Source organism: Hippoglossus hippoglossus, chromosome 17 (assembly GCF_009819705.1).
Source record: "Hippoglossus hippoglossus isolate fHipHip1 chromosome 17, fHipHip1.pri, whole genome shotgun sequence".
NCBI lineage: Eukaryota > Metazoa > Chordata > Actinopteri > Pleuronectiformes > Pleuronectidae > Hippoglossus > Hippoglossus hippoglossus.
In genome coordinates this window covers 18,134,916-18,162,492 of record NC_047167.1, presented here as the reverse complement: position 1 = coordinate 18,162,492, position 27,577 = coordinate 18,134,916, and the positions used below count along the sequence as shown (strand labels likewise).

At 42.4% G+C, this 27,577-nt stretch overlaps 1 protein-coding gene across 4 annotated transcripts; it reads right to left on the bottom strand.

Moving 5' to 3' along the window:
- Positions 1–735: 735 nt before the first annotated feature.
- LOC117778139 (voltage-dependent L-type calcium channel subunit beta-2-like) lies at positions 736–26,932 on the bottom strand. 4 transcript variants are annotated; one of them, XM_034613440.1, is made up of 14 exons: positions 26,673–26,932; positions 9,634–9,699; positions 8,250–8,372; positions 7,979–8,118; positions 7,457–7,518; positions 7,332–7,357; positions 7,112–7,192; positions 6,892–6,950; positions 6,680–6,789; positions 5,148–5,156; positions 4,005–4,156; positions 3,719–3,814; positions 3,016–3,189; positions 736–1,842 (listed from the first exon to the last, which is right to left on the bottom strand). In XM_034613440.1, exons 1-14 carry the CDS (start codon positions 26,718–26,720, stop codon positions 1,081–1,083), a joined length of 1,908 nt encoding a protein of 635 aa, XP_034469331.1. In that variant the 5' UTR covers positions 26,721–26,932; the 3' UTR covers positions 736–1,080. The 4 variants fall into 4 exon arrangements, with proteins under 4 accessions (XP_034469331.1, XP_034469333.1, XP_034469334.1 ...); XM_034613442.1 differs by lacking the exon at positions 26,673–26,932 and adding an exon at positions 22,559–23,124; XM_034613443.1 differs by lacking the exon at positions 26,673–26,932 and adding an exon at positions 19,001–19,630.
- Between the last annotated feature and the right edge of the window lie 645 nt (positions 26,933–27,577).

Below are 27,577 nucleotides of genomic sequence, written 5' to 3'. Positions count from 1 at the left end.
CAGCTCTCTGCTTCTCCCTATATTTACCTAACAAGGCAATAATGAAGTATGTACAAATGCATAGAGATTGTATTCAAGCACTATATTTTATCACAATTAGATGCATAGAGGATCCAGCATATAACACAGGTCAGTGTCACCAAAAGACTATTCATGCTTCCAGACACAGCAAATGCAAGTCAATAAATATGATTGAACACCAGTTTTAAAAAGTAGGAAGCAAAGAATGACTTCCCTTTGGAATCAAGTAGAAAAATAGTTGGACTTTCAGTACCAATGTTTAACATAAACAATTCACTTCTGAAGATATGCATCTGGTAATAAATACACATGTAAGTTGATCCCACATATGTGACTTTCTAGAGAGAAAAATCATAAAATCAACGTACGAAAGCCAAGAACAGACTGAATGATTTAACTTTATCATGGTATCTCAAGATTATGATTTAATTATTTGATGACCTATTCTGGGCTGCAACTAATGATAATAACATAAATGATAGAAAATGTCAAAAATTCGGAAACGGTACACATTGCATGATTTGTGTGACCAACAGTCCTAAAACAAAGTTACAAAATGTTATAATGTTCTGCATTTGTGCTCGAAAAAAATCTATGTGAGGCAATTATTTTTATTATTATAGTATTATTTTATTTTACTAAATCAAAATCTCCAATATAACACCAACAAGAAAATCAACTTGTAATCTGCAATAGTCGGTAAAATTCAGGATTCATTGATAGTGGAAATAATTGTTAAATGCAGCCCTTTTTTAAACCAGAATACTTCATGAGCTAACAGATGCAGCTTAATTTTGAATAATGTTTGTGCAAAAATACACACACAGACAAATGGATTCGATGAAAACAATTCAGACCAAACTGTACCCTACAAGTGCTAAAATTCGTATTAGCAAAGAAAATGAAAAAGGGACAAAGTGTGCGTGTGTGTGTGTGTGTGTGGCAAACAACATCAGGAAAAACGTTTTCTACAAAGATGACACATTCTGCCCTGTCCATTAGTGCATTATAACTTGAGCAGCATAAAACCATGCACCGATTAGCAGTCGAGACAAACAGTCATGAGTGTGTGTAAGAATCTTTGTGCCATTGTCTTGCGTCTCTGTCTCTACCTCGATCCCTATCTCTGTCTCTTTCCCTGTCCTTGTGCCTTTCTCTATCTCTCTCTTTGTCTCTATCTCTATCTCTGTCTTTCTCTCTGTCTCTGTCTCTCTCTCTTTCTCTGTCTCTGCCGTGGTGATGATGGTAGTTGTGTTGATTGTGTACGGGATAGTGCTCCGCGTGGTGTGTCCGCGGTGGAATGTGCTGGTGATGCCTGTGCTGCCGATTGCGTTCATTGTGCTCCTGCTCATAGTCCTCTTCGACGTGTGGCTGACTGTTGCCACGGTGATGCTGATGGTGGTGGTGGTGATGCTGGTGGTTGCTGTTATGATGGTGGTGGTTGTTGCCCCGGTGGTTGTAGCGAGCCTCCTCCTTGTCCTCCTCCACCAGATCCTCCGCCTCCTCCTCCCTCTCCTCGGGCAGGGGCCTGCGGGGAGGCCTCTGGCTGTAATCCCTGCTCGACTGTACTTCCATGCCACCGGGTGTCTGGCTGTGCTGGGTGTTACTGTGGTTCTCCATCCGGCGGTGGTGGTGATGGTGATGGTGGTGGGTGTGCTGGGGTCTCTTTGGTTCATTCTTAAGGAGCCGCTCGTCCTCCTCTTTTTGGCCCACCTCCGCCCTCTGCTCCTGGGCCTGGGCTGAAGGGGGGTCGGGGTCTAGGTGGTTCTCACGGGAACCCTTCCTCTTGGGGGCTGCTGACTTTTTGTTCTTCTGCTCATCCTGGAAGAAAACAATGCAACATATCATCCGACTATAGTCACACCACATACGTACTATACATGTTTTCACATTCAAGCTGTCACACATTTGTATTTTCAAGTCCATACACACAAAGTCAGATATACACACACAGCAGCTGTTATGGAGGCAGCTGGCCCACATGTGCTTATTGGCAGCCTCACCAGAGGCAATTAGGATATTCTTGGATGATAATACTCAGATTTATCAAGGGACCTTGGAACGCACAGTGCAGCCTTTCTGCAACCGACTCATTAGCTGCCTCAGGCTTCTCTGGAACAACTGTTTATTCTTTTTCTATTTCACTATATAATCAATATAGTTTTTTGCTATATTGATAGATTATTCGATTTTTTGATGACTTACCGAAATGAAGATAAATGTTAGTAACTTCGCCAAAAGGTATTTAAGGTTATAGAGGACGATAAGAAAATAAGACAAGCTAACATTAAAGCAACACTATGCAACTTGTACTGAGCAACAGCGCCCTCTGCAGCCACAAATGGTGATTGATTGTTATGGGTTCCATGTCAGAGCGAACAAGTGTTTTTCATGTACAGAAAAAACAACAACGTGTTGAGTGGAGCTTTGACTGCGTCGTCCTGCTCTCTGAACTGAAACACAACTGAGTGGTGGATATTACCCATGATCCCCGGCTTCCTGAACCAGAAGAGCTGCTGCTGTTACATATGCATTAAACTATGTTCAGAATTCTTAATTTTTCTTAATTTTCTTTAATTTTAGAGTTTCCTCACTGTATATCAGCTATACGCTGGTTTTTAATGACTTCTAAGTCTTTTTTTAACTGATCTGCGTTACTGCAGTGAATGGTGGAAATGCAGCTACAGTAGGATTTGAAGGTATCTCACTCACCAGAGGTAGATCTATCTCATTTCAGCGACTTTCCAGTGGAGTAGGATGAGGAGAAATGAAATGAAAATGTTAGATGAAAGAATGAAAACAAATACAGACGCAGCACACTGCGAATTTCTTTCGTTACTATTCAAGTTTATCCATATTCAGCAGATTCTGATACAGATGATGTGAATGGGATGAGATGAGATGACAGTATGAATGATATTATATTCTATAACTTTTATTGTGCACGTAGTTTTTCCCCTGCATGTGTACAGCATGTTTCTGTGTTTGATCTACCGGCTTTCCTGTAGGATTGGTGGGCAGTGTATTCTCGGCCAGCTGGGCCACCAGTGAGTTGGCAGCCTCCATTTCTGGTGGATGAGTGGCTCTCCAGTAAGACTCCAGATAATCAGCAATGTGCTCACAGGCGTCTGTTAGCTGGTTTTCATCTAAGATGACGTCAAACATTTCCTTTAGAGAAACACAAACAAAGAAAAGAAAATAAGTAAAAGACCAACAACGAACACCCCTGTAACTGGCACAGTATTTTAAAATCAAACTTTCTTGCAGTGAGGTTCAGACAAAGAGATGTAAGGAAATGAGGTCATGATAAAAAGGGGAGACCCAGATGAACAGTGACATGAACATTCAGTGAAGACTTTGAATTTGGCATCAAAGAGAAATATGCTGAATTCAAATAGACTGTGACTAAAAATACTGAAATCAGCTTATACAACCATGAATCATGTAAAGCTGCAACATCCTCTAAATTACCAGGAAAGAAAACTACTGTGTTGTCATTGTTTCGTCAATAGTAGCTACGGCTCTTCGCAGACGTTTCAACTTTAATTGAAGAAACAAATCCAAATGTATACTTCTAGACATGAAGTGAGACATCAAACATCTGAACCACTATCGTTCCATCCATCTATTCATTCATTCAGCCTTCATTAACTCCCACTGCACCAATTTTATGCAGGGGCCACTAGATGGCACTCACAGGCGGACACTGGGCGAGCTTGTCTGCTGCCACCATCTGAACGTTAAGATGTTTGGTCTGAGACTTCCCTCTCGTCTTGATCAGTCTGGTCAACACCTACACAGCAGGAGTGAAGACAATGAAATGAAAGAAGGACAAAGTAACTCCTTGTATTTTACATGAACGTAGGATTCATAATACTGTTCATAGAACTGAGGAACCAAATCAGTCCAAAAGAAGGTCGTCGCTCACATCTTGGAAAAAACGTTTTCCATCTAATTCTACTGAGCTCTCCAGCTAAGCTTACTTTCGGTGAGGAGATCTTGACGTAGACGAGGATTGGAGCCAGGGAGGTCTTAGCCACCTGGAGAGGGTGATTGACTGTGTCTGCATCCAGAATCACCAGCTGCAGGCTGCGTGCCAGCTCAAAGATACGCTCCACCTCGCCCTGGATCTGAGCTAAACAAGCACACAGTCAAAGAAGGACGTGAACATCAGGAAATCCGTCAGTTGTGCATCTTTCATTTCCTTGTTTACATGTAAAACAGGACGACACATCACGTATGAGCATGTATTGATAACACACACATTGTGCAACTGCATGTCATTTTTAACTATTGTACAAACACCTTTATACATGTCTGCATTAGAGAGTTGATGGTGTTTTCAATTTTTTTTGTTTGAATCAAGATCCAGAGATGTGAATTAAAACTAAAATACTTTGCATATTTCATTTTTTTAAAGTTGAACTGCCAAACAAGGTATTTGGTTGGAGATTTAAAAAAAAAAAGTCATATGTTGAGAAATGTCAATCTCAATTTATTCAATTTTCTGGAACTTTCAAGCACATTTTACGATGTTCTTCAACAGAAGGAGGAGCTTGTGATGAAACTGTGTTGTCAACAATGTCACATGTTGGTCTCTTCAACATAAAGGACACTTGGGACTTCATGCTGCATTGTTTCTATGTATGAATTTAAGAAAAAGTTTGTGATATTCATGTTTCTGCTGAAAAATAACTAAAATAACAAGCAAAAAGTAGAGCAACTCATATGACACAGGATGAATAGCTCATACAAATAAGCAGTGCCTCATTAATGAGAGTAACAAATTAAATGGTGTGTATTTATGTGTTGCTGTGTAACTAATCCAAAAGAGACAGCAGGATGTTACACTCATAGGGTGAGTAATTCACAGATAGGCCACTAGAGGGATTTCAGCGAGGAGGGGCACAGAGGAGTTTCTTTATTCTGGTGTTTAAGAAATATAACAGACAATTATATCTGAAATATTTGTAAACCCACTACAACAAATAATCTGGATCAAAGACAACAAGTCAAAACAGTGGCATGACAGTGGATTTTGGTGCTGATATGAGGTGACGAGAGGAGGAACAGGGAGGAAGGTGAGGATACACACATGGGCTACCAGAGCGTTCAGTCATACATACCGGCAGCATCTGGGATGAGAGAGCAATGAGAAAGACAAGAGTAGAGAAAACCAAGTAAATCTTTTCCCCTTTCATTCTGTCTCCCTCTAACCAAGAGGACCAGTTACGACTATACTACTGTACAAAGTCACTGTGGCAAAGACATTCTTCAATTAAGTCTATAGCTGCTGTCAGACATGAGGACTGAAGTCTAAACTCTGGATATTCTCCTGAAATCATCCGGAAGGGCCGTACGTGAGATTTCAAAGGTACGAGTTAGTTGCTCCGGACTTTCTCCAGAGTTTTTTCTGCCAGCACCCGAATAAAAACTCCAGAGAATGTCCGAGTGAGCTCATGTGAGACTAAAATCTCTGTAGAATTCACCGTGAGCTAGTGGGCACGTTGATGAAGTTTCTATCACGCAACAGACATAAAACTGATAAAAAACAAAAACAATACAAAGATCTCAGGACTAATAACAAAGTCATGCACACACAGACAAAAATGTCAACTTCATGTTCTGCAGCAGGATTTATACGTCATGCCCTGACTGATGATATCATTTTACGGAGTCCATCCGGACAACATCTTTGCAGTGTTCATGTAAAAAGAAAAATCTTGTCAACCTAAACAGTGTTTCAATAAGATTAAGAAAAAGTCTGACACATTCATTTATTTCAGTCAGATTAAGTTGTTTGTTTCGGCCTTATTAGAGTTAGAAGTGGGTGATGTTTGCCACAGGGGACAGTAGAACGAGTACTAGACAATTAAAGTTATTTTGCAGTAAAGTCCGACCATCTGGAATCTGTATACTGATAAAAGATTATTTGCCACAGCTGCAGGCTGCAGGTTAGGATGAATTAAGCCATCATACATCATTGTGCACTTTAGGATCTGGTTTCCTGTCTGAAACTGCCTTCAACTATTATTAAATTTTTTAAATCTAGCTCAGCATGATCTCACCACGTATTTAAATGATTTTATATATTTTAATATTTTTTTTTTAATATTTAATATTTTTCTCATCTGTAACATTTCTATTCTTGTATCTGTGCTTTAATCATGTGTGATCTTCAAGTAACTTTTGTTTCCTATTTGTTTGCTTTTCCTCCGCCGTGGAGGTTCTATTTGTTTGTCTATTAGTTGATTAGATGATTATTATTGTTATTATTATTATTATTATCTCTTACTTCCTGCTGCTGATGTTTTCCCTCCACTAGACGACTGCTCTACCAGAGTTGGCTCAGAGCGCGGTAGAGCCGCTTTCTCCTACTTTGTTCCCTGGTCATGAAATAACCTGCGGAAATCTCTTCAGCTTAATGATTGTGTCTCCCAAGGAGAAATCAAAGCTCTGATAAAAACTGCAGAGTGCAAAAGCTTTCTCTAAGATGGACTTTGTCTCATTTATCGTTTGTCTCTTATCTGTTTTTTAAAATGCTCTATTTTCCTTAATTGTTCCTTGTCTGATTAGATATCTTGAAATAGTGTGTTATCTCGGGAATTCCTGGTTAAATAAAAACTAAAAGTGAAATAAAAAGTGAAATCAAACGCACCTAAATGGGAGCGGGTGTTGGACCGGTCCATTAAGGCCTTTTTGCCGGGGTTGTTGAGGATGGAGCGTTTAGCCAGAGAGATGTCTGCTGTGACTCGTGTGATACTGATTCTGGAGAGGAGACACAGTGAATAGCATTATAACTGTCAGGCTTTCCATCAAGTTCTATTTTATTATAAAGGTGCGACACTGAAGAATGCAATGGGAACTTACCTGCCTTCAAATCGATGTTTTAAAAAGTCAAATAGAGCTTTTTGCATCATATCTGTAACCTGGAATTAGACAGAAAACATGGAGTTTAAATGCAAAGTCCCTTTCACACAGAAATTCCAATATTTCTTTGAAAACTGGAATCGGGTCTCTCAGATTTGACAGCATCTTCATAAATCAAAGAGGATTAGGAGCGAAGATAGAGTGTGTGAGGGAGACTCACCTCTAAGCCCTTCAGTGATGGTCCCATTAGAACCACAGGACGCATTGTAGGCACTACATCATACATAGCCACCTGCTCCCCCTACAGCCACAGGAACACAGGATTCATTCACTATATTAGATGAAGTATCTATATGTATAAGCACTGCAAGCAACACATCCCTAATAGTCCTCATACTTGGTGTTTCTGAGAATATCTACACACAATAAATGTCACTTACCGGTTTCTTTTTCACTTGCTGATTGGCTGTGCATAGAGAAAGGTAACAGAGGAGCCTGATGTTAACTCACCAATCATACAAACTGACAACAAGCTGTCTCATCAAACAGTTCAGCTCCCACTGACCTTGTGAGGGAGGAGTGTATTTCTTTGAGTTCATATCTTGAGCGGGTTGAGCAGCTGCTTTACTGAAGTTTTGAGAGAAAAGTCCAGAATTACTGTAGCTCACGTTTAATCTTTTCCCACTCCAACCCTTCAGTTATGATTAATAAAGATCACTTTCACTCTGTGCTTTCAGTATCTCTTTAAATCGACTCATGAGACACAGCTGTATAAAGAGTCCAGAGTAAATCCCTTGAAGTGAGGCCGTTTTACATAATGCTGAAATTAATAGAAACCAAAGGGAAATGTATTAAAAACACCACGACCTGTAAAATCACTGGTGTGGTCCCATCATCTTTTGAATCTTTAATTAAAACTGATGTTTCTTTTGATCGAGATAATGCAACAGTGACATGATAAGGTTATAGCCGGCCTGTACGGATTATGAAATTTTTTTTGACTTGTTTAAATATTCTACGAAACGTTTTCAAAAAACGTCAGCTGAATACCTAAATAACATACAGTATAATCCTACATGCTACATACTTGGCTAAGGCCTTGGCAGCCTTCCTCGCCTGCACTTCTCTTCTGATGAGGATAGTTTCCAGGTTGACTGGACTGGGGACGAAGCCCACCACACCATCCTCCTTCACCGGCCGGCCGATCCACCATTCATTGTTAAACTTCTGGAAGTTAAAAACAAAAAGATCTGAATGTAAATGATGCCCTTCATATCTTCATTATTGCATTTTATGTCTTTGTTATCTACTTTTTTCTCTTTTCACTTTTATCAACGTTGTGTGCGTTTGTTTCAAACCTCTTTGACGTGCAGGAAGTCTCTGGACTCGAAGGTGACGGCCTGGCCCGGTACGGGGACGTTGTCGTCGTCTGCTGGAGTGTAAGAGAAGTTGCAGCGAACGGCGAATGCAACAGGCTTGTACTGGATACATGGGACAGGTGTTCAGAACAAAATGTTACTACTAATGTCACCATCATCTTAATCCATAAACTTCACCAACACACACGTGCTCACTCAAATTCTAATTAATAAAAGAAAATGTAATGATTTGTTTTTCTCAGAGGTAATCTCAACTAATAATGAACTAATAATAATGTGTGCACAGTATTTTCCAGATGATTTATCCATTGGCTGATAAAAATCAGCTGACTAATAAATAATAAAAATATGGACTTTGTTGATCAGTTTCAGTTACAGGATGCTGGTATTAAACTTTGCTGACACACTCTCATGTCTTTGTCTTGAATCTAACAGAGACACTGTTAAAGTTGTCTCTAAACCCCTGTGCTTTTTATGACACGTCAAAAAGTCTGCTGTGAAAAACGAAAACTGCATCGTCCTCTTTGTCGCTCAGCAGCTTCCTCCCGACTGAACGCCTGTTGGTGCTGTAATCCTATCACAGTCAAATGTCAGCGGCGTGCGGATGAGGCTGCTAATTACTCCACTTTGAAAAGATGAGGCGGAGGAGGAGGCTGCAGGGTTGGGGGGGACGGGCAGAGGGTGTTTGCCGCCTAATTACGAAGCACCAGCGGGAGCACATTAAATCTGTGGGGGAGGATTTAATTCAATATTCAATGGGACGTGTGTCAGCAGAGTTTGATATGAGCTGTGACGTTTGGATGTTTCTGTGTGTAATGTTTTTTCGTGGTCATTATATCTATAACAACTGATTACATTTACCCAATGAGAACCTGCAGTCAACTTGAAGTGGCCTGAAATGAACCCTCCACCACGGCTCCCTCATTATTGTACTTATCATCATTACTATATGTCTATTTTATTTTCTTATTAAATTTGATTCTTGCCCGATAAATTGTGTCAAAAAAATTAAATGTAATGATTAATCAGGAAATCGGAGAAAAATGGGTTTCTTATAGTAAAAACAGTACAAACTAAGTAAAAAAAATCTAGTTAAGTATTTAACACATCAGAGCAATTATCCATATCCTTCATTATTATCCTTCTCTAGTTGTTGAGCACATAAAAAGATGAAAAGGATAAAGACCCCAATAACTAATTTTAACGGCCGAATATTGCTCTGCTAATCCAATGTCCTGATGTCTGTGTTTGCTGTCTGTGATGTAATCACGTCCTTGAGAGCAGCCTCTCTGAAAAATGAGTCTGCGCTGGCAGCGGCGGGTCGGGTCGGCTGAGACCGCGATGCAGTGAAGTGAAGAAGTACCTTGGCCTTCTCCAGCTGCACCTGAGCATTTCTCTCCTCGACGAAGTCCAAATCGTGACGCTCTCCCTGCAGAGGAGACATAGTGATGACAGTTAGATCCCTTCATTGCAGTGTGTTACAGACTGATTCAGCAACGTAGTCTATTTGTACTACTCTGATAATAATCAATTGTTAAATCAATAATTAAATCCAAAATTCAAGTGGAGATTTGCTGCTTTTCTTTATCATATAATAATAATAATCATCATCATCATATTATCACAATATACAATAATCATTAGTTGCAGCACCAGGACAGCTTTCAGAAGACGTCTTTCTTCTTAAGACTGGCTTGATAAATAAGACAGTATCAGTGTTTTACCTATAGGACGTAAAAAAAAACGCTAATTACAATTAGTTTGTCGCATCAATTCCGCAAAATGTCTTTCAACCGCCGCCCTAATTCAAACTGACTGAGCACCATCACCATTGAGCTTATGGCCTGTTACTCATGCCTCCTCGTTCTCTGTTTCTTTTCTCAGAGCCCTCCTGTCATTAACTGTCAAGACATGTTGCAGCAGATCCCTCCAGGGATGCTCAGGTTTATGTGCCATGTGTCCCAGAGATTAGATTGTCCCCTCAAAGACATGGTAATTAATGCCCTCTGTGTCGTAGCCAGGAGGTGGCACAGCCCTCTGCGTCAATCTGGAACTCCTGATACACACTTGCATCCCAAAGTCACAAATCAGCCCTCTCTGTTGTAGACAGGCTGCTCAGTCTGATGCATATTAACAACACAGGCATCCTGCATCCTTCAATATTCTCAAACCAAATCAATTGTTAGCGCACAAAGGAATATATTATATTTTGTGCATATTAATGACATAGAACTTATTAGCTTTACTATTTCATAATATATCTTACTTATATTTCAATCTTTTTGTTCTACCTATTCACACCTTTGTTACTTTACACTTCCTTCGACACCTGTATCCAAAGCATCTTTCTGTCTGTTGTGATAAAACACTGCAGGACAGAAAACGATTCCTTTAGTTCTGTGTAATTTTGGTTCAGAGTGCAGACCAGAGTCACACTGACTGACAGATAACTTCTGAATAAACATATTTTGGTTTATTCTAACATCCTGTAATGTTGTACTTTGGCAACCAGAGGATATCAGAGTAAAACGGATTGTATTTCATTCACAGAACAAGAACTTACACACTCCCTGCTTCCTAAAAGTTATGTTCAGATAAACCTGCTTTGCATAAGAAAATATGTTTTGTAAGACATGTCCTGCTTTTTGATCGAGCATCTCTATCTACCAACCAACCAAACTAATCAATCAATCAACCAGACTTTATCAAACAAAGTGCTTTACACTATTAAAACCCTATTAAAAAAGTCAGAGTGGGTTTCTGTTCTGAGGTTGACTTTCACTTGAAACACCTGAGGGTTCCAGAGGTTCATAGGTTAAAGGTAAATCTGATAAATAGGTGAGACCAAGACCATTAAGAGCTTTACAAACCAATCATAACAGGTCGCCAGTGCAGAGACTTTGAAATTGGTGTAATGTGTGCATTACTTTGACTCTGCCTTTGACAATGATGGATTATGCATGTTTGTGATTATCCTAGGCCAAATAGCTGTGATGGAACTATCTTCAACTCCATGAAAACTCAGCTTTAACCGCTTGTATGAAAAAAGTAAAGTGAGAAAAGTGAGGGAGAGAGGTGTAGGAAGGGAGGTCGAGAGTAGGTGTGAAGGAGGCGAGAGAGAAAAGAAGAGAAGAGTCGACAAGTGAGGTGAGGACACTTGTTGAATGAAAGGAAGAAGAAAGAAGACTAACTGTGTTTCCAGACTGACCCTGGAGCACATTTTGGAGGTGTATGACAAAGGCAATGGGAAAATATGTTTAAAAGTGAATTTGTTCACTGTGATGTGAACTGACGCCAGGGACATGTTTGTTTGAGTTTGAAAAGTTTCACTTTGAGGGTTTTCAGGCTGGATAATGAATTTTAGAATCAAAAACAGTATAAGTGGCTTGTCTCTATTCTTTCCCGCCGTACGCGAGGAGGATCTGTAGTAGTTCTGTTATTTGAAGTTACAGAATACCCATGGGTCTGAAGCATACACTGTATATAAAGATGGACGACGCATCTCCACTTCCTCCTACTATTAAGCCAAAATACCTGCACAGTAGAGTCTGCACAGTAGTGATCACGGGATGGAGCCATGATATTTCTACAGCATCAAGTAACACATCTAAACTAAACTTACCATACAAATGAACACTTGAGTGTGATAAATAGCTAAAATAACAGAAACCATCTTTGAGAAACATTTATTTGATATGTCCTTGACTTTTTAGTATGACTCGTGTCCCATCAACTAACCAGGAGGGCAGGCAGCAGGGGGCGATCGAGACACTCTGGAGAACAATGATGTCGCCCATCTTTAAATACTGTCTATGGTTGCAGTGATTGACATGGGTCCTAAAATGCTTTGCACAGCATCACAAGAAAATAAAGCTTTCAAATAATAAAAACATTTTTGGGGAAAAAGCAAAGTAGAAACGATGAATTACTCAGAAAGATAAACTGAAATAAACTGAAAATGTCCGCAACATAGGAGAGAAAGAATTAATTAACTAAATTACTATATTAACGTTAAATGTAATACATTCTCAAGGAGGATGAGGACATGATGTGTTAACCAGGTCGGCCAGTGTTGGTGACTGAAGCAGAAAAGCAGGAGGATGCAGTGGAGACAATGTGACGACAGACAATTCAACATGACGGCAACGGAAAAAGAGGAGGAGGAGGAAGTAAATCTCCCTGGGGCAGAATTATGCCCAGGCATGGCTTTTTGTTTACCCATGACTGGTGTAGACATCTGTTCGCACAGCAACCGCCTCTCCTGCAGGCCAATGTCACCGGGCCAACAGGACAAAACGCCCTCGCTGAATTATTAAACAGTAATGAGCTCAATACTGCAGGTGACTTAAAGATGTCTACTGTCTGAGAGGAGGGAAGCAAAACGTAGGCAGTTACGTGAATTATTGATATGATTTCTTTACCCAAGATAAAAAGTCATTCTTTAGATTCGTGTATAGTGTGAAAATGTCAATATTTACCATCTTATCTTTAACTTTATGTGCAGGTGTGAGTAGCGTGGATGATGAAAAACCTAGTGTGACGATGTCATGGAGCAGAATGGGATCATGGGAGTGGGAGATCATCCGTTACCTTGAACAAAATTGTCAATTTCTCTGAGTTTGAAAATCGTTGGAAACATTTTGAAGATAATTTAAGAACACAAGTCAATAAAATATACAACATATATCCAGTCTTTTTTAGAAATTTAAATAAAGAGTTGTTATACTCCATATACTCTTTAAGAGTCTCCTGGAGGTTGAATTTTTTGTTTCAGTCTTTTCTTCAAACTCTTAACCTCCCTCATCCCATCTCCACATCTTCACCTCCCGCTCCTTCGCCAATGCCCCGCCCCTTCCCGTCGGAGAGCCATCCCAGCCCATTAGCGTGATTACGTGGCTTCGAGAGGTGGGCGGAGGAGGGCGGAGGACAAGGATGATGTGAACGAGCGAAGCCACGCGCTCTCCTGTGCAACCTGAAGGTGACTCCTCTCCCTCGCAAAAAAGCGTCTACACAGCTCTATCAGCACATGCCAGAGGAGTACATTAGGAAAGCAGCGTCTGATTGGGGAGATTGACTCCATCTCTAAAGTAAAATAATCAGTGCCATCGAGTCGCCAGGAGCCAGCTGGCGGCCCTGGACTGCTGCGCTTCCCCCAGAGAACAAACTGTTCTCTGCACGAGGACTCAAAGAAAGGCTGAGATAAAACTAATTTAAAGCACTTCATCCAAAATCTTCATATCCCGTTTTATTGCTGATTTTATTTATGTAGTTTATGGCCTTAAATGAAAAAACACTGAAAATGAAACGTATAAGAAACAACCTGTAGCAGAGGCCCAGATACTTTCAGTCACCTTTATGTAAAACACTTAAGAACACTCACATTACAGTGACACTAAACACTCCCACCGCTCAGTCTCAGTTAGACACAGTATCCACTGCTGCTGCTGTGCTTTATTGGAGCCGTTAAATTACCTGACGTACAATAGTCAGACGCAGCAGTTAGTCCTCACCCTTTATCTCTTTTTCTCTCGTAAAACCAAAGTAGTGTTAAAAATAATATTTATAAGAAAGTATAAATCTCATTCGATTGGCTGGACCAAGGTTGTTTGTCAAGTGAGGAATGGACGATGGAGGTGAGGAAAGAAACCACTGTCACTTACCAGCTCGGAAAACAACCGCTCAGGAAAGATTTATTTTTGTATCTACAGTGTTTTAGTGTTATAGAAAGCTACTGAACAAGCTGGTTGGTTTTACAAATTCACGCCTGGGAAACTACTCCCCTGAGAGACTGTCTCCCACATAGTGGATGAGAGAGTCCCGAACAAGACGGAATATAAGCAACACAAGTTTTAACACTATTACACAGAATGCAAACAAAGTCAGATTTTAGACAAAAACCCTACACCTGGTGTACTTCACAGCCGTTAAGTTGGTGAATAAAATGTCATAAGTATTGAAAAGGAATGAAAGGTAAAATTATGCTTTGATGTACTTTTGTGACATTATTTGGAGCTATAAAGGGTTTTTAATGCAAAGTTGAAAGCTGCGACAGTGATGAATCAAATGTCTCCGCACTAGGGTAGAAATAGTCTCTGAGCGGAAATCCATCAATCCATCAATCCATCAATCCATCAATCATCAATTCATCAATTCATCAATTCATCAATCCATCCATCACCTCCAGGTTTGGCAGCAGATACTATGTTATACACTTATACCATCTATCCTGATGCACAATCCCTCAACAAATGGGGAGTCGTTTCCTTGGCAACCATTGAGCGAAATATGCAACCCCAGCATAAATGACTCCCACTGATGAAAATACTTTAATTTATATGCTGTGATCCTTAGAGAAATACACAAATAAAGAAAAACTCTGACTCTACATCCCCATGGACTGATTAAAGCCGCTGTAATCGAGCAGTACATGTAAATCTGTGGGAGATCCATCGCCGGGCTGTGGAATTGACAGATCTCCACAGAGAACGTCTGTATAATTGGGTCAGCTGGGCAGCATTCAACTGCGCTGCTGGTGTACTTCTCACATGTGAATGTCAAACATCACTCTCGTTCAGGACGGCAACACGCTAGTGAACAAATACACACAAAAACAATGTGTTTTCTCATTGACAAGTAGACTGATACACACACACACACACACACTAAAAGTGATAAATAAGCATTTTAACCTGTCCTAGAGGAACAGGAAGGAATCCAATCTAATGATGTAATCAGTAACATCATATTTTCTTCTTACCCTGCATAGTATGTGCATCTTTCTCACACAGCTCAGACTGATCCAGCTTCACATCAGAGTCCACATGGACGCAGCAGTAAACTACGTGAACCGACTGAGGGTTCATCCCAGTGCCTGATGAAGAGTGGGTGGGCACTGGGCAGACCACAGGAGGTGGAGGTGTGTGTGTGTGATGTGATGTGAGATGCAGTGTGCATGTGTGCTCTTGCGTCCTGCACCTTGCTGGCTGCTCCCCAGGTGCAGACGTCATCTATGTCTCATTTGCAGCCACGAAAAGACGACTAGGCTGAAGAGTTTCCACTTCAGTGCACAGCGGCTCCAGTGGGAACAGATCTGAGATGCCTCTCGCCCAGAGTCTCTTGTAACGTAAGGTGAATTGAAAAGTTTGTGGAAGACAGTGAGCTCTGAAGTTTGCAGTGTGGAGTGATCATGAGCAGAGCCATCCAGGAGCAGTTAGGTTTATCATGCTGGATTTTAATTTGGTGCATCTCAACTAGTGAGCGGGGAGGATTAGCTTCTGTGAACACGCGTGTAAATGTACATGCTCGGTCATGTGAACATGTTTTGAAAATTACATTTTCAAAACTTCAGTCTGAAACCAGGGTGGAAATAAATACTCCGGTGGAAGATGAGCGATATGATCTAAAATCATCGTATCATAACACAAATCAACAGTCCCTTCAAAATTCCCATGTCACAAATCTTCCACTAAGTTTTGATGGAAATCATTTAAGTCGTTTTTTGCAGATCCTGCAGATAACAAGCCAACAAGCCAACAAACAAACAAACAGATGGAAAGAGGTGATGGCTAAACTTCCCTGGCGTAGGAAAATATCTTCTACAGGAACATTTGCTAATTGACCATTTATTCAGCCTGATAATTGGGTTAGAAATGTTCACCTGATGACCACAGACTGTTGAGGTTGACGTGCGGATACATTCCTGGACAGAAGACTAATAACCTTCATTAAAACCTTGCTGCTGAGCCTAAGTGGATAAATCCCTGCATTAGAAAGGACAAAAACCGTGTCTGCTTACCAAACACCCTTTACTACAGTTTGTTGTCTGTAGAGCAGGTCACTGATCTAATTGTGACTAATTTCCTGACGGCCCTCCAATGAGCTGCTGGCACTGAGCCCAGCTGTTTGCCTCCGTCTGTAGCCGAAGATCAGCGAAATTGTTTCTGATAACTCTGATCCTCTCGCTGCTAGTTTACTTCTGTTGTGTTATTCTGTTCATGACTCTGTCTCTTAGTAATTACCAGCCCGTTCATTTGCATGCACTGCGTTCCAGCCCCGGTCTTCTGCCTGATCAGCTGCTCAGCATCATCTGTCAGAAGGAGACTGGCCCTGTGCCCTCGGCCTGATGCTACCACAGAGCAGATATATCCAGTCTGGCACTGCCACCTTTACTTTGGCATGAGCCGCCGTCTTTGGCATTAAAGGCTACATCAGGACACTTTACTCCAATTATTTTTGATTTTACGATTCTTAAAAATCCACTCCTCTGCTATAGGGGAGGCGGGATTTATGAACTACACTGCAGCCAGCCACCAGGGGGCAGCTGAGATGATTTGGCTTCACTTTTGGGGAGCTGTCATGTCATCCATTCAGTCTTAAAGTTAGCCATGCATGCTAATGTTTGTGAAAGGCTGTAGAACTCCTTCTCGCTGAGATGTGATTGGACAGATAACAGTTTGTGGGAGGGGCTCAGCAAACAGTCAATACCTTTTTGGGTCATTTCTTGTAGTGTAGTGTGTTCAGGCCATAGAGTGTGAATACAGATGGACGACATGACCGCTACCCAAAAGTGAAGCCAAAGCATCTTGATGGCCTCCTGGTGGCTGGCTGCAATATATGTCATAAACCCTGCCTCCTCCATGTTCGTGAATGGGGTATGGATCAAACTAAAAAGTTAGACCAAAACAATAAGCGGTCAGATCTGGGATATATTAGATTAATTTCTGGAGAGTGGGAGGAAGACCTGTGCTCCATCTTTATTTACAATGGTTCAGGCCTTTTACCTTGAACAAAAAGGTGATGATGCCAGAGTAACATAACATTATCTACAATTTCTACATCAATGTACATTGACTCCTCGCCCCTGCAGAGAAAATCTGCACATTTAAAGAACCATAAAAAGAAAAAAAAAGATTTGTCTCAAAGAAAAGAAGCAGCCGAGACTAAATTAGAAAAATCTGGAGAATTACAGGGGAAAAGGAAATGTGTATGTTCTCTCTCTCTCTCTCTCTCTCTCTCTCTCTCTCTCTCTCTCTGGGTCATGATTGTCTCTGAGTAAGGAGATTAAGATAGCATGCGTCAATCTAGGATTTAGAGAGAGAGAGACAAATGCAAACTCCTCACAGACGGCCAACACTGCTGCCCGGTCTGCGTGTGCTCAGCCGCCCTGGCGCTCATCAGATAGAGACACAATAGCTGCATTAATATCATCGATACCACTTAATTCCTGGCTTGCACGGCTCCTGTAAGAGATATGTTTCATCCACGTTTCCGAGATGGCAAGTCCCCCTGCTCCTCTGCACTGCGCAGCATTGTGATGCAACATGATTAGGGTTGGTTGAGGACGTGTGTGTGTGTGTGCGTGTGTGAGGATTATAAAAAACATTTTGCCAACCGCTCCCATTATGATTTTGCAGCGTGGCTCCTATTGAACCACCACCACCACTGTCACCTCTGTTTCTCTTCTGCAATATGCAATTTTTTGTCATGTTAGACGCAAACCATTAGATTTACAGTAGGTGGGGAAATTAAAAACAATACAAGTGTAGATTTGGAAATAGTCCTAATCCCAACGGAAAGATCTTTACGTAAGTATTCCTCTGGAACTTTCCACACAGCTCCAGTGCCTCATTGCTCCACTTCCTGCCTGGAAGAGGAGCATGTATGTGGATGTAATGCCCCACTAACAGCTACTAAGAGGCTTTTCCTATTCTGGGTAACACGTAGTGGGCCGGCACTAACCACCCCACTGAAATCCAAGACAGTAGGCCATCTACAGGTTTCCTCAAGCCCCACCTTGTGCCTGCTATTCCTCTAAAGTGTGAACACTCTGGTTATTTCCACATCCTGCAGATTCTAAACGTTCATTTGGAGTCTTGTTTCTGGCCACCTGGTGAATGAAGCCCCTGTGTTCACCATCCCTCAGCGGTGATTTGTTCTCCACCACATCCTGAAGGAAATATCAGGCTCTTTCGCTGCTAACTGCTCCACTGTGTTCATTATGTTCTTTGGATTTTAGGAAATAAGAATTGCAGCTCAGGAAATCTAAAACTGTGCACTGGTCAGAATATGTTTTCATCCAGACGGTTAAAACAGTCTTTAAAGGATTCTGTAAATAACACACCCCCGAGCAGCAGTAAATGGTGTTCAACAATCCAGTGGCTTTATTCAGAGACAGGTGGATGTTTAGCTCTGTGACTTGAATGTTAATGGTAATACATGAGAAGCATAAACGAACTGGAAAATACATAATTTGACTCATAAAATGTGAGGTAATCATATGGAAGTAAACCCTCAATGCACTTCCTACACCTATAACTTAAAACCTCCTTCATACATGAAGGGAATATAATTCCAAATGTGCCAAGTTTCATTTCCTGTACCTTGAACACACCATCACACAAAGTTGAACAAACGGGCAAGAAAAGCGATTTAATCCACCTGATCTTTACAGGCCACCGGTTATGCAACCTTCCCTGTGAAGCCTGGTGCTCTTCACTTGGACACATGGTATAATACATGCATGTGGATATGCATCGCTCTCTGCCCCTGCGCATTGTGAGTGCAATGATGTGGAAAGGCCTCACACTAGGATTAACGCCCTGTGCAACAGATGGTGCATTCTCCTATCCTTCCTGTTCACACACACACACACTCACACTCACAAACGCGCACGCAAGGAGGCACACACACACACACATGAAAAAAAAAACACAAGACCTCGTATATTTTACCTTTTTCTTGGGTGGCATGATGAGTAAAGCAGTCCGCGCGTGTTATTCCACCCACAAATTACCGTTCACCTGGCTCCATGAAGTGTTCCATGGACGAGTGTGCCATGAGCCTGGATCTACCTCTGGGACAGGTGAATGTGGCCGAGGATAAAATGTCACCAAGCCCGCCTTTCTTTACGCGCAGTTTCGTGCGTAAAGGTGAGAGACGTCCCGAGCAGCCGAGACGTACAGGACACCGCCGGAGACGAGTTGCGTGAGGGGTTTCACTTTAAGTCCGTATTGTGTGTTGAGTGATGTTACCCTCTCCCGAGTCCTGGGGTATTAAAGGCTTATTTCTCTGCGCGGCATCTGTTGCGCCGCACACCGCTCACTCTGACCTCAAGCACCGAGGAAGGTGTCCGACCGCTCCGCGCTGCCCGGGACTGCTAAACACTGCAAAGTGAGGGATGTCCCATTAGTGGTGCTGACCACAGTTAGGTTGGCTCCCTCCTCTGCGCGTGTGAGGTCTGATTAGTGCGTGCATGTGTGAGTGCATGCGTGTGCCTGTGTGTGTGTGTGCATCCAAAGTTTCCGGGGTTTGGCTGCACAAATGTGAGTATCACCACTGCCAGGCATCAGAATAGGACGATGAAATTGGAAAGCAATGCATTATTCCTCTGGGTGCCACATTGACATCGTACAGTAAATCACAACAGACAAACACAGTCTTCATCATCCACTGAGGAAGCATGATACTCTCTCAGCCCATTATGTCACTACTTAAAACTTTGCCAAGTATCAGTCACACTCACACAGAAGCTGCTTACTCAGATACTGTATTTCAGTTGAGATTGGTGTAGTTTTACTCCAATTACCAGATATTTACACTTTGGACTAATTCACCTGAAGCTGCAATCTCTTAAAACCAAGTATCGTAAAATGTGTAACAAGGAGATGGACTTTGCAATTAATTGTTTTTATCACTGAGTGGTAAGGAGTTTATTTTGTTTTTATATTTTCAAAAAATAAGGAGAAAAGATTCCTGGTGAAAAGTGGAAACGACAAGATCAGCAGACTGATATCTCAATACCCAAAGAAAAGAAATACGTGTGGCTATAGTTTCCTAACCAACTAAATGTGTAAGAAAGAAAACATGTTTTTGTGCCTGTGTTTACATTACTGAAGTTTCGCATACATGAATTTTCCCTTAATGCATCCCTGACTACTTCCTCCATCACTGTTTAAAGTTAAGCAACACTGCATGTCCATTAATCAGTGCGGCCTTTGACCCGAGCAGCCAGGCAGAGGATGTCAGCAGACGGTCAAGCACCAGAGTCACCAGGGAGATCAGTGTTACATAAGGGAGAATGAAAAAGAAATGCAAAGCTGTAATCAGCTGGTCCGGGCTGTGACACTGACTTCTGGGTGAGACACACATCTGGACCACTACACTCACATGCAGGCAACAGATCCACACACACACACACACATCACTGTCCTTATCGATATCTGTGCCGCTTCAGAAAGAAAATAAATAATTCTTCTTGCCAGGTCCCAACATTTAGCCCATGACCTGGGATTGAACCAGACTCGGGGGCTTTGCTCAATCTGCTCCCTGACACCTCAAATCTCCTCCAGCAGGAGCCAGCTCTCCTCATGTGCCAACACAACACTCCAGCAGAGTCCAGAGCACAACTGTGGAGATGTTACATAAGGCCGTCTGATTACTCTACACATGAAATACATTAAAAAGCTGAAATATTCTCAGTAATCCAAACCCACTGAACCAGTTGTATGGCCTGTTTCCATTGAAACACCATGACGCCCCGTGCAAAGTATGTGAACGCGAGTCTCTTAACCCAACAGATGTTAAATGATGCATATTCAGTCTCTGTGAGAGTTTTGAATATAATCACTGCCGATATCAACTGTTGAGAAAACAAATTCACCTCAAGGATCATTTAGTAGGTGTTTGGAAGCTTTCGATCATGCGGCATGATCTTCATCATCAGATGTGCCTGAACAGAATATCTAGATGTTTACATTTTCATTTTACTTCCACGATGGAATCCTTAAAAATTCTTGGAAGAAAGACAGTGGAAAGCAATAGTTTAAAAGTGTTTGAAAACTAAATGAAATTCCCTGATGTGGAGGTTACACCTGACATTCTATTGGTTGGGGAATATTGTCAGACTGCACAGGAAAAAAAATCCAAGCGCAGCAGCAAAAAAATCCAATGGCAGAGGATTAATCCGAGCGCAGACGTTTTACGCAGATGTTTCTGAACCTGGAGCGCAGCAAATCGCAGAGTTTGAGCGCAAGCAGAGCAAATCCAAGCACAAGCAGAAGCTATGTGAGAGTGTACACGGGGATTTGAGTGAAAGCGTTACAAAATCTGAATGTGAAATTAATAAGTCCTGCTCTCAAACTGAAAAAACCTAGAAAAAAAACATGCATGACAGCTCAGTTGAGTGATAAAAATCATGTGATATGATTAAACATTCGATCATTGTTATCTGAACTGCTGAAGTTCATTTTGTTGAACTTTCTTAACGATAGAAAAGGTGGTTGACAGAACTATTTAACTCCAGGTCCGTTTATGTGCTTGTTCTGGAACTTTTGACAGTATCACACGCGCCTAATCAGCAGAATGTGTTTGCTCAGTCCTCATCCAAGTGTAGATGTCAAACGTTTCTCAGCAGAATCACAAAATGTTTGACCCACAAGTGAGCAAACTGCATGTGGTGACGAGGCCTGAGTGGAGACGCTGAAAGCTCCAGAACAGGCGACTGAGTGAACCTTGAGTCCAGATTGTTTTTCGTCAAATTCAGTTTCTGTTGCTTCATCGTCCACGGAGCCACTGACACAGAATCTCATAAAGCTCAAGCCTCTCATCTCAGCCCCCGCCCCCTTGTGCACATCACACATGTTCATGTGCACACGTAGATAAACAAACATCTGTCCCTAAGCTTATGTGTGTTTATATATAGATATGCAGATATGTATGTACTGTATGTGTCAAGCTGGGGCAAGTGGTGCAGGGTGGAGATGGATGTCGTGCAAGATTTCAGGCAAAGCTTTAGAGCTCAGACTCCCAGAGAAATCACACACATGCTCTGATCTAAAAAAAAATATTACTATTGGTAGCAAATGGACAGAACAGATCTCAATCATAGCATCATAGCTAATACGTATCGATTAGAGGATTAAGATCGCTACTTGGTGTGAATCTCTTTGGATTTTGTTCTTGAGCTTTCGACTGCACAGCTGTTGGACACATCAAGTCATGAAAAACAATGTTATTCATTTTTCTGTTTTCTACCTGGAATCCTGAATTACTCTGATGAAATATGCTTCATCTGTGGTCATGACGCAGATCTTTGTTTTGGTAAAGTCCAAACTGCTGCATGTGAAATTCCTGACCGTGTTTATAGCAATCAGGAGAGTAAAATACAGCCAAATATATCAAATTCCAAAGCAGATAAAGCTGACAGAAATGAAAAAAGCACTCAAACTGAACTAATATAATCCACCAACAGCCCTCCCCCAACCGACCAGGCACAGAGGCAAAGTACTCACCCAGGAGACATTTTTGTTCTTGGGCCCTTTTGACATGGCTTGCAGGCGGAGGAGGCCGAGGGCCCAACTCCTCCCGATGCACTCAGCGTCCTCACACACACATGCACACACACCGCAGACGCCAGTCCACCTTCAGCAGCAGAAGCAGCAGCCTGCCCAGCGATGGAGACGCGCTTTTCATTTGACGTCCTCCACCGTTTCCCCCGTGCCAACAAACCTCACCAGATTTACATCTGCCTGGACCATCGCCCTCCAATCACACCACGGATAAACACGATCCAAAACTGACTCCAGAAGGAGGAGGAGGAGGAGTGGGAGCGAGAGAGGAACAAAGACAAGATAACTCCACAAAGTGTCCGTTAGAGGCAGGAATAGAACACGCAGAAAAGTTTCTTCAGTATTCCCTCTGAATCCTCCTCTTTCTCCTCCTTGTCAGTGGCCGACTGCTCCCTTCAAATTCATAAACCCTGTATGAATATGCCACCAGACATCTGGCTGATGCCCCTCCTCCCGTGGCCGGAGGCTGGGGCCAGCAAACGGCCAATCCTGCCCTCCTGACATCTGGGAGAGGCGAGATTGAGAAGTCATGGATGGAAGGGAAAGACGTCGGGAATGAAAGAATGGGGCGACAAAATGATGAATTTGAGAAGAGAGAGCTTTGGGAACGCAAAAGCAAAGAGACAGAGAGATAGAGATGGAGGGATAGTGAGTGAGGAAGCAGCAGCAGGTGATGGAGTGGAGGAGGGTGGACAGACAACTGGAGAGGGCTGGTCAGTTCAGGACAGGACAGATTGGACGACAGGTTACTGATCCCAAACATGAGATTAAAGAAAATGTAAAAAAAAGCATGTTAGAGTGTATTGGTTGTTTTGGAAACTAGTGCTGACATTTCTGGCTCATTGATTCCCCACAGAGACAGAAGAAAGGCAGCGACAGGCAACATGGACATTTAAACATTTTGTGCGATTGTGTTCCTTGACATGTGTGCGTCTGCTTGTCATCACGCTGCTGAGCTCAGTGAGCGGTGGGTGAGAGCAAGAGAAGGATTGACAGAATCAGAGCTTGATGGTATTACAGATAAACTCCGGTTTAACACGCTCCCTTCTAGAGACCCAACGACAAACATATACAGCTCTGTCAGCAAGCTTGCCACTCAGGCTTTAAAGGAATAGTTCAGTGTTTTAAGAAAATATTTTAGAGAGTAAACTGGAATATTGATACAATTCTCTTGTCTACAGAGCTGAAACCGCATTAAACAATAAAAAAAGAAGCGAAAGCAGCTACAGTCTTCACCCCCAACGATATAATGTTAGAACCATGAAGACGTTCACTTGGTGCATTTAAACTAGCGTGGAGCACTGAGCCTGAAGTTGGTGATACTGGCTGTAAAACCATAATGATATTACAGTGGCACCAAAATGAACAAACATTCATTTTCTCCATTCATACAGAAAGACTAATACCCACCGAAATTAGAAGATCAACATCACATGCACAGCCGTCTAAAAAAACGTTCATAGCCAATTTGTGTATTTATGTATCCCCCCCCCTTTCCTCCTCTTACCTGGACCTATGAATAAATAAAAAGTAGCTGAGGCTCAGCAGCCTTTCGGTGCTACACAGATTCACGTCTGCATGTGATGTACAATCCATCGCCTCGGGTGAAGTAGGAAATAGCCGTGTGAGTGTGGAAACAAGTCAATACCGAGCGCAGTTACAAGCGTGTTTTGATTCCACCTCTATAATCAATGTTCTCTCCTGCACTGTGAGAAGGCTTCAGAAAGAGAGGAACAACGACCACCTCTGTGATACAAAAAAGATGCTGCACATGAACTGAACCTGGAGGCAGAAATATTCTGACAAAATCAAACAAAAGCAAAAAAATGAAACCAAAAAACGTAGAAAAACTAAAGCTATGAACTGGATTGTTAAGAGTGTTTTCAATAAATTGATGGGAAAGTGGTGTAAAAGTCGTAAACATCTTTTGGCTAAATCATCTATCAGCTGAATTCTCTTTACTAAATCCGACACACACTGAAGTAAAGCTGAAAGCTGATATGCATTAATAATAGAAAGACAATATTTTCATCGATATTAACCCGAATAAGTCAGTAGTCTCAACAGGACACTGCCATGTAAACATCTTTTTCTTTTCAGGCTCAGAATAAGCAATCATTTAATTTAAACACTAGAGTATTCTACTGAGCCCCTTCAGTCCAACATGGAGCTTGACTCAGTGTCATTCTAGTTACACCTGTGATCTTACAGTGATTCTACCTTGGACATTACGTTTCACATTTTCTGTTCAATTACTGTGAATTTATTATTGTTGCAGTTACTGTTGTAGTTTCACTTTTTCCCTTATTTACTTTTTTCCTAACTGAGCGTACAGCAGTAGTAACGAAGCGTAATTTCCCTGCACGGATCATTAAAGGTTGTTTTCTGATTCTGCGAATAAGGAGCGATGTTCCCTCCTCACACAGTTTCATCAGAGTTGTTTTTAGAAGCATGATCAGAGAAAACTACCCAGTGTTCCAGAATAAAGATTAGAGAAAAATCTAGAAAGGAAACACGAATCGTCCATTAAAATGTTTATCTTGTTATTTTCCAGTCTAATTAGTCACCTCATGACCTTCACATTTATTCTCACTTGGGGCTCACAGCCTCCACGATGGGACCACTGTCCTAAAACAAGTGGTGACTTACCGTGATGGATTAATCCGTTCTAATCTCATTGATGACAACGTGGAGTTAACAGCACAACACAAAGTATTTCAGCAAATGGAAATAACCAATGACTGATGTACTTTAAATGCATTTGCACAGCTTGAGGGTTTTTAAACTGGTGTAAGCACAGAAAATCAATGACACTACCCTGGATGTGGGCACCGGGTCCCACTTGAAGTCTCCCAGCTCTTAGCCGTCTGTGGCTTTTTGATTCTGTAAGCTTCTTTTCCTGGCTTGTTGCTGAGGTGGGCACACATCGCATGCAGAAGTACAGTACGTGGTAATCTGCGAGGCTCTGCGCTGACAGCCTATTGAGTGTCGAGGGCTGACACTAAGCCTATTTCATGTAGGAATGTGGTTATACGATACGGGTCCTCTGCAGTCAGCGCCATCACACAATGCACAGCTCTGTGACTGTGAACAATCGGCTGCACCAGAGGTTGGGTAGACACACACACACACACACACACACACACACACACACACACACACACACACACACACACACACACACACACACACACACACACACACACACACACACACACACACAGAAGAGAAAAGAGCAAGAGACATAGTGATGAAGCAGCAAATGCAAGTGGAAGAAAGTGACAGAGGAGGGAGTGAAGAAAGGTTAGAGGGGAGAAAACAAAGAGAAACAGGTGGAGGAGAGGAGTGAGAGAGTCCCCCCTGCTCCTGTCTGTCATTGAGAAGACAGTAAAACCTGGCCTGTAATGAGATAACTGCATCTGTCTGAAGGAGTGGAGGAGCGAAGGAGGACAGATGACGTGAGGGAGAACAGCTCCTCCAAGCAGCTGTCATGTATTTAAAAAAAAAAAACACTATATCTTCAGGGTGCAAAATATTATAAATATATCCATAAATAGTTCAAACTATGAGGGGTAAAAGACTAACCGGAGAGGAAAGCGTGAATGATGTGTAAAAAGTCATGTTTTTATGAAGTCATGTACACTGGGATCAATGCAGAGAGCTGTTTGACAACGCCACTGTCCGTCCTGATAAACTGCAGCGCGGCTGAAAACTCACACAGTCCGTCACCGAGGAGTGAACACCTCAGCCGCAAAATCAGGTTGTAGGAGTCACACTCACAGCTGGTGTTACTGTGCATGCCTCCATACTGCAGAAGCCTGGATATATGAATGAATCACCAACAGTATTTGTTGAAGTATTGCAGAGTTATTGCCTGCACATTCAAATAATCTGCGCTGACTCATGCATTTTTATAGTTAATCTGAGACAGATTATACCCCCCCCCCCCTGCAACACAACAACTCCACTGTTGCTATGCAATCAAAAAAAGATGGGGATGGATGCTGCAAGTGATGCTGCAAGTGATGCTGCAAGTGATGCTGCGATGGTCACTTACATAGGTGGACTGCACTCTCCGCCAGTGTCCCAGCCCACAGCAATACATCAAGACATCCAGTTGGGGGGTGAGGAGGGGACAGGCCGGTTGAGCCTCCGGGGATGGGTGCTGGGGGGGGTCGTTTCAGGGCAGGCTCACACACAGGATCCTCATGGCACAGGTGATCCACCTGATCTCCAGCTCTTCAGGGAGTTTAAAGACAAAGACTCCAATTTCCTGCTGCGTCCACAGGTTGTCGCAGGGCAGGATCACCTGGGGGTCGGGGGGGGGAGAGGGTTGAGAAACAGCTCCCCTAAGTTCTTGAGTCCAGGCGACACTGAACGTCTTCACAGCATCTTCAAAGTCCTGTGGTCCGGACTTCCAGCGGCTGTCCCAGAGACTCAGCCTGACGTGGCGAGGTGTGTGAGGTATGTCTTGTGGGAAGTTGTAAGTATGCTCACCTCATCCCAGAAGGACAGGTGGCCACCATGGGTTTATTTACCCGACTGCACCTCACCCCCCCTCTCTCTGTCCCGGCTCCCCTTCAGCCTCCCATGCAGCTTAAGCCCCCACGAATAGTCTTGCAACAAAAACTAAATGTAATTTTCCCCGTGTGTGTGTCTGTGTGTGTGTCTCAGTGCTCGGTCGTCTGTCAGATTTATCCAATCAGAGCCCCTGCATCACTCCACGGCCGACTTTCCTGTATCCCCGTCTCCTCCTCCCTCCTAAACCCACCCTGGGAGTCCAGATTTGGAATTTTCCTCTTTTCCTCTTGCTCAAAAAAATCCCAGCTCTGTGGCTCCTCCTCCAGTATCTCTGCCTCTCACTTCACCATGCTGCTTCCCTCTCTCAGGGGTCCTCTCTCATCAGGGGCGTTCCTGCTTACCTGAGTCACTCATTGCACCCCTGTTGTGACTGTGCATGTG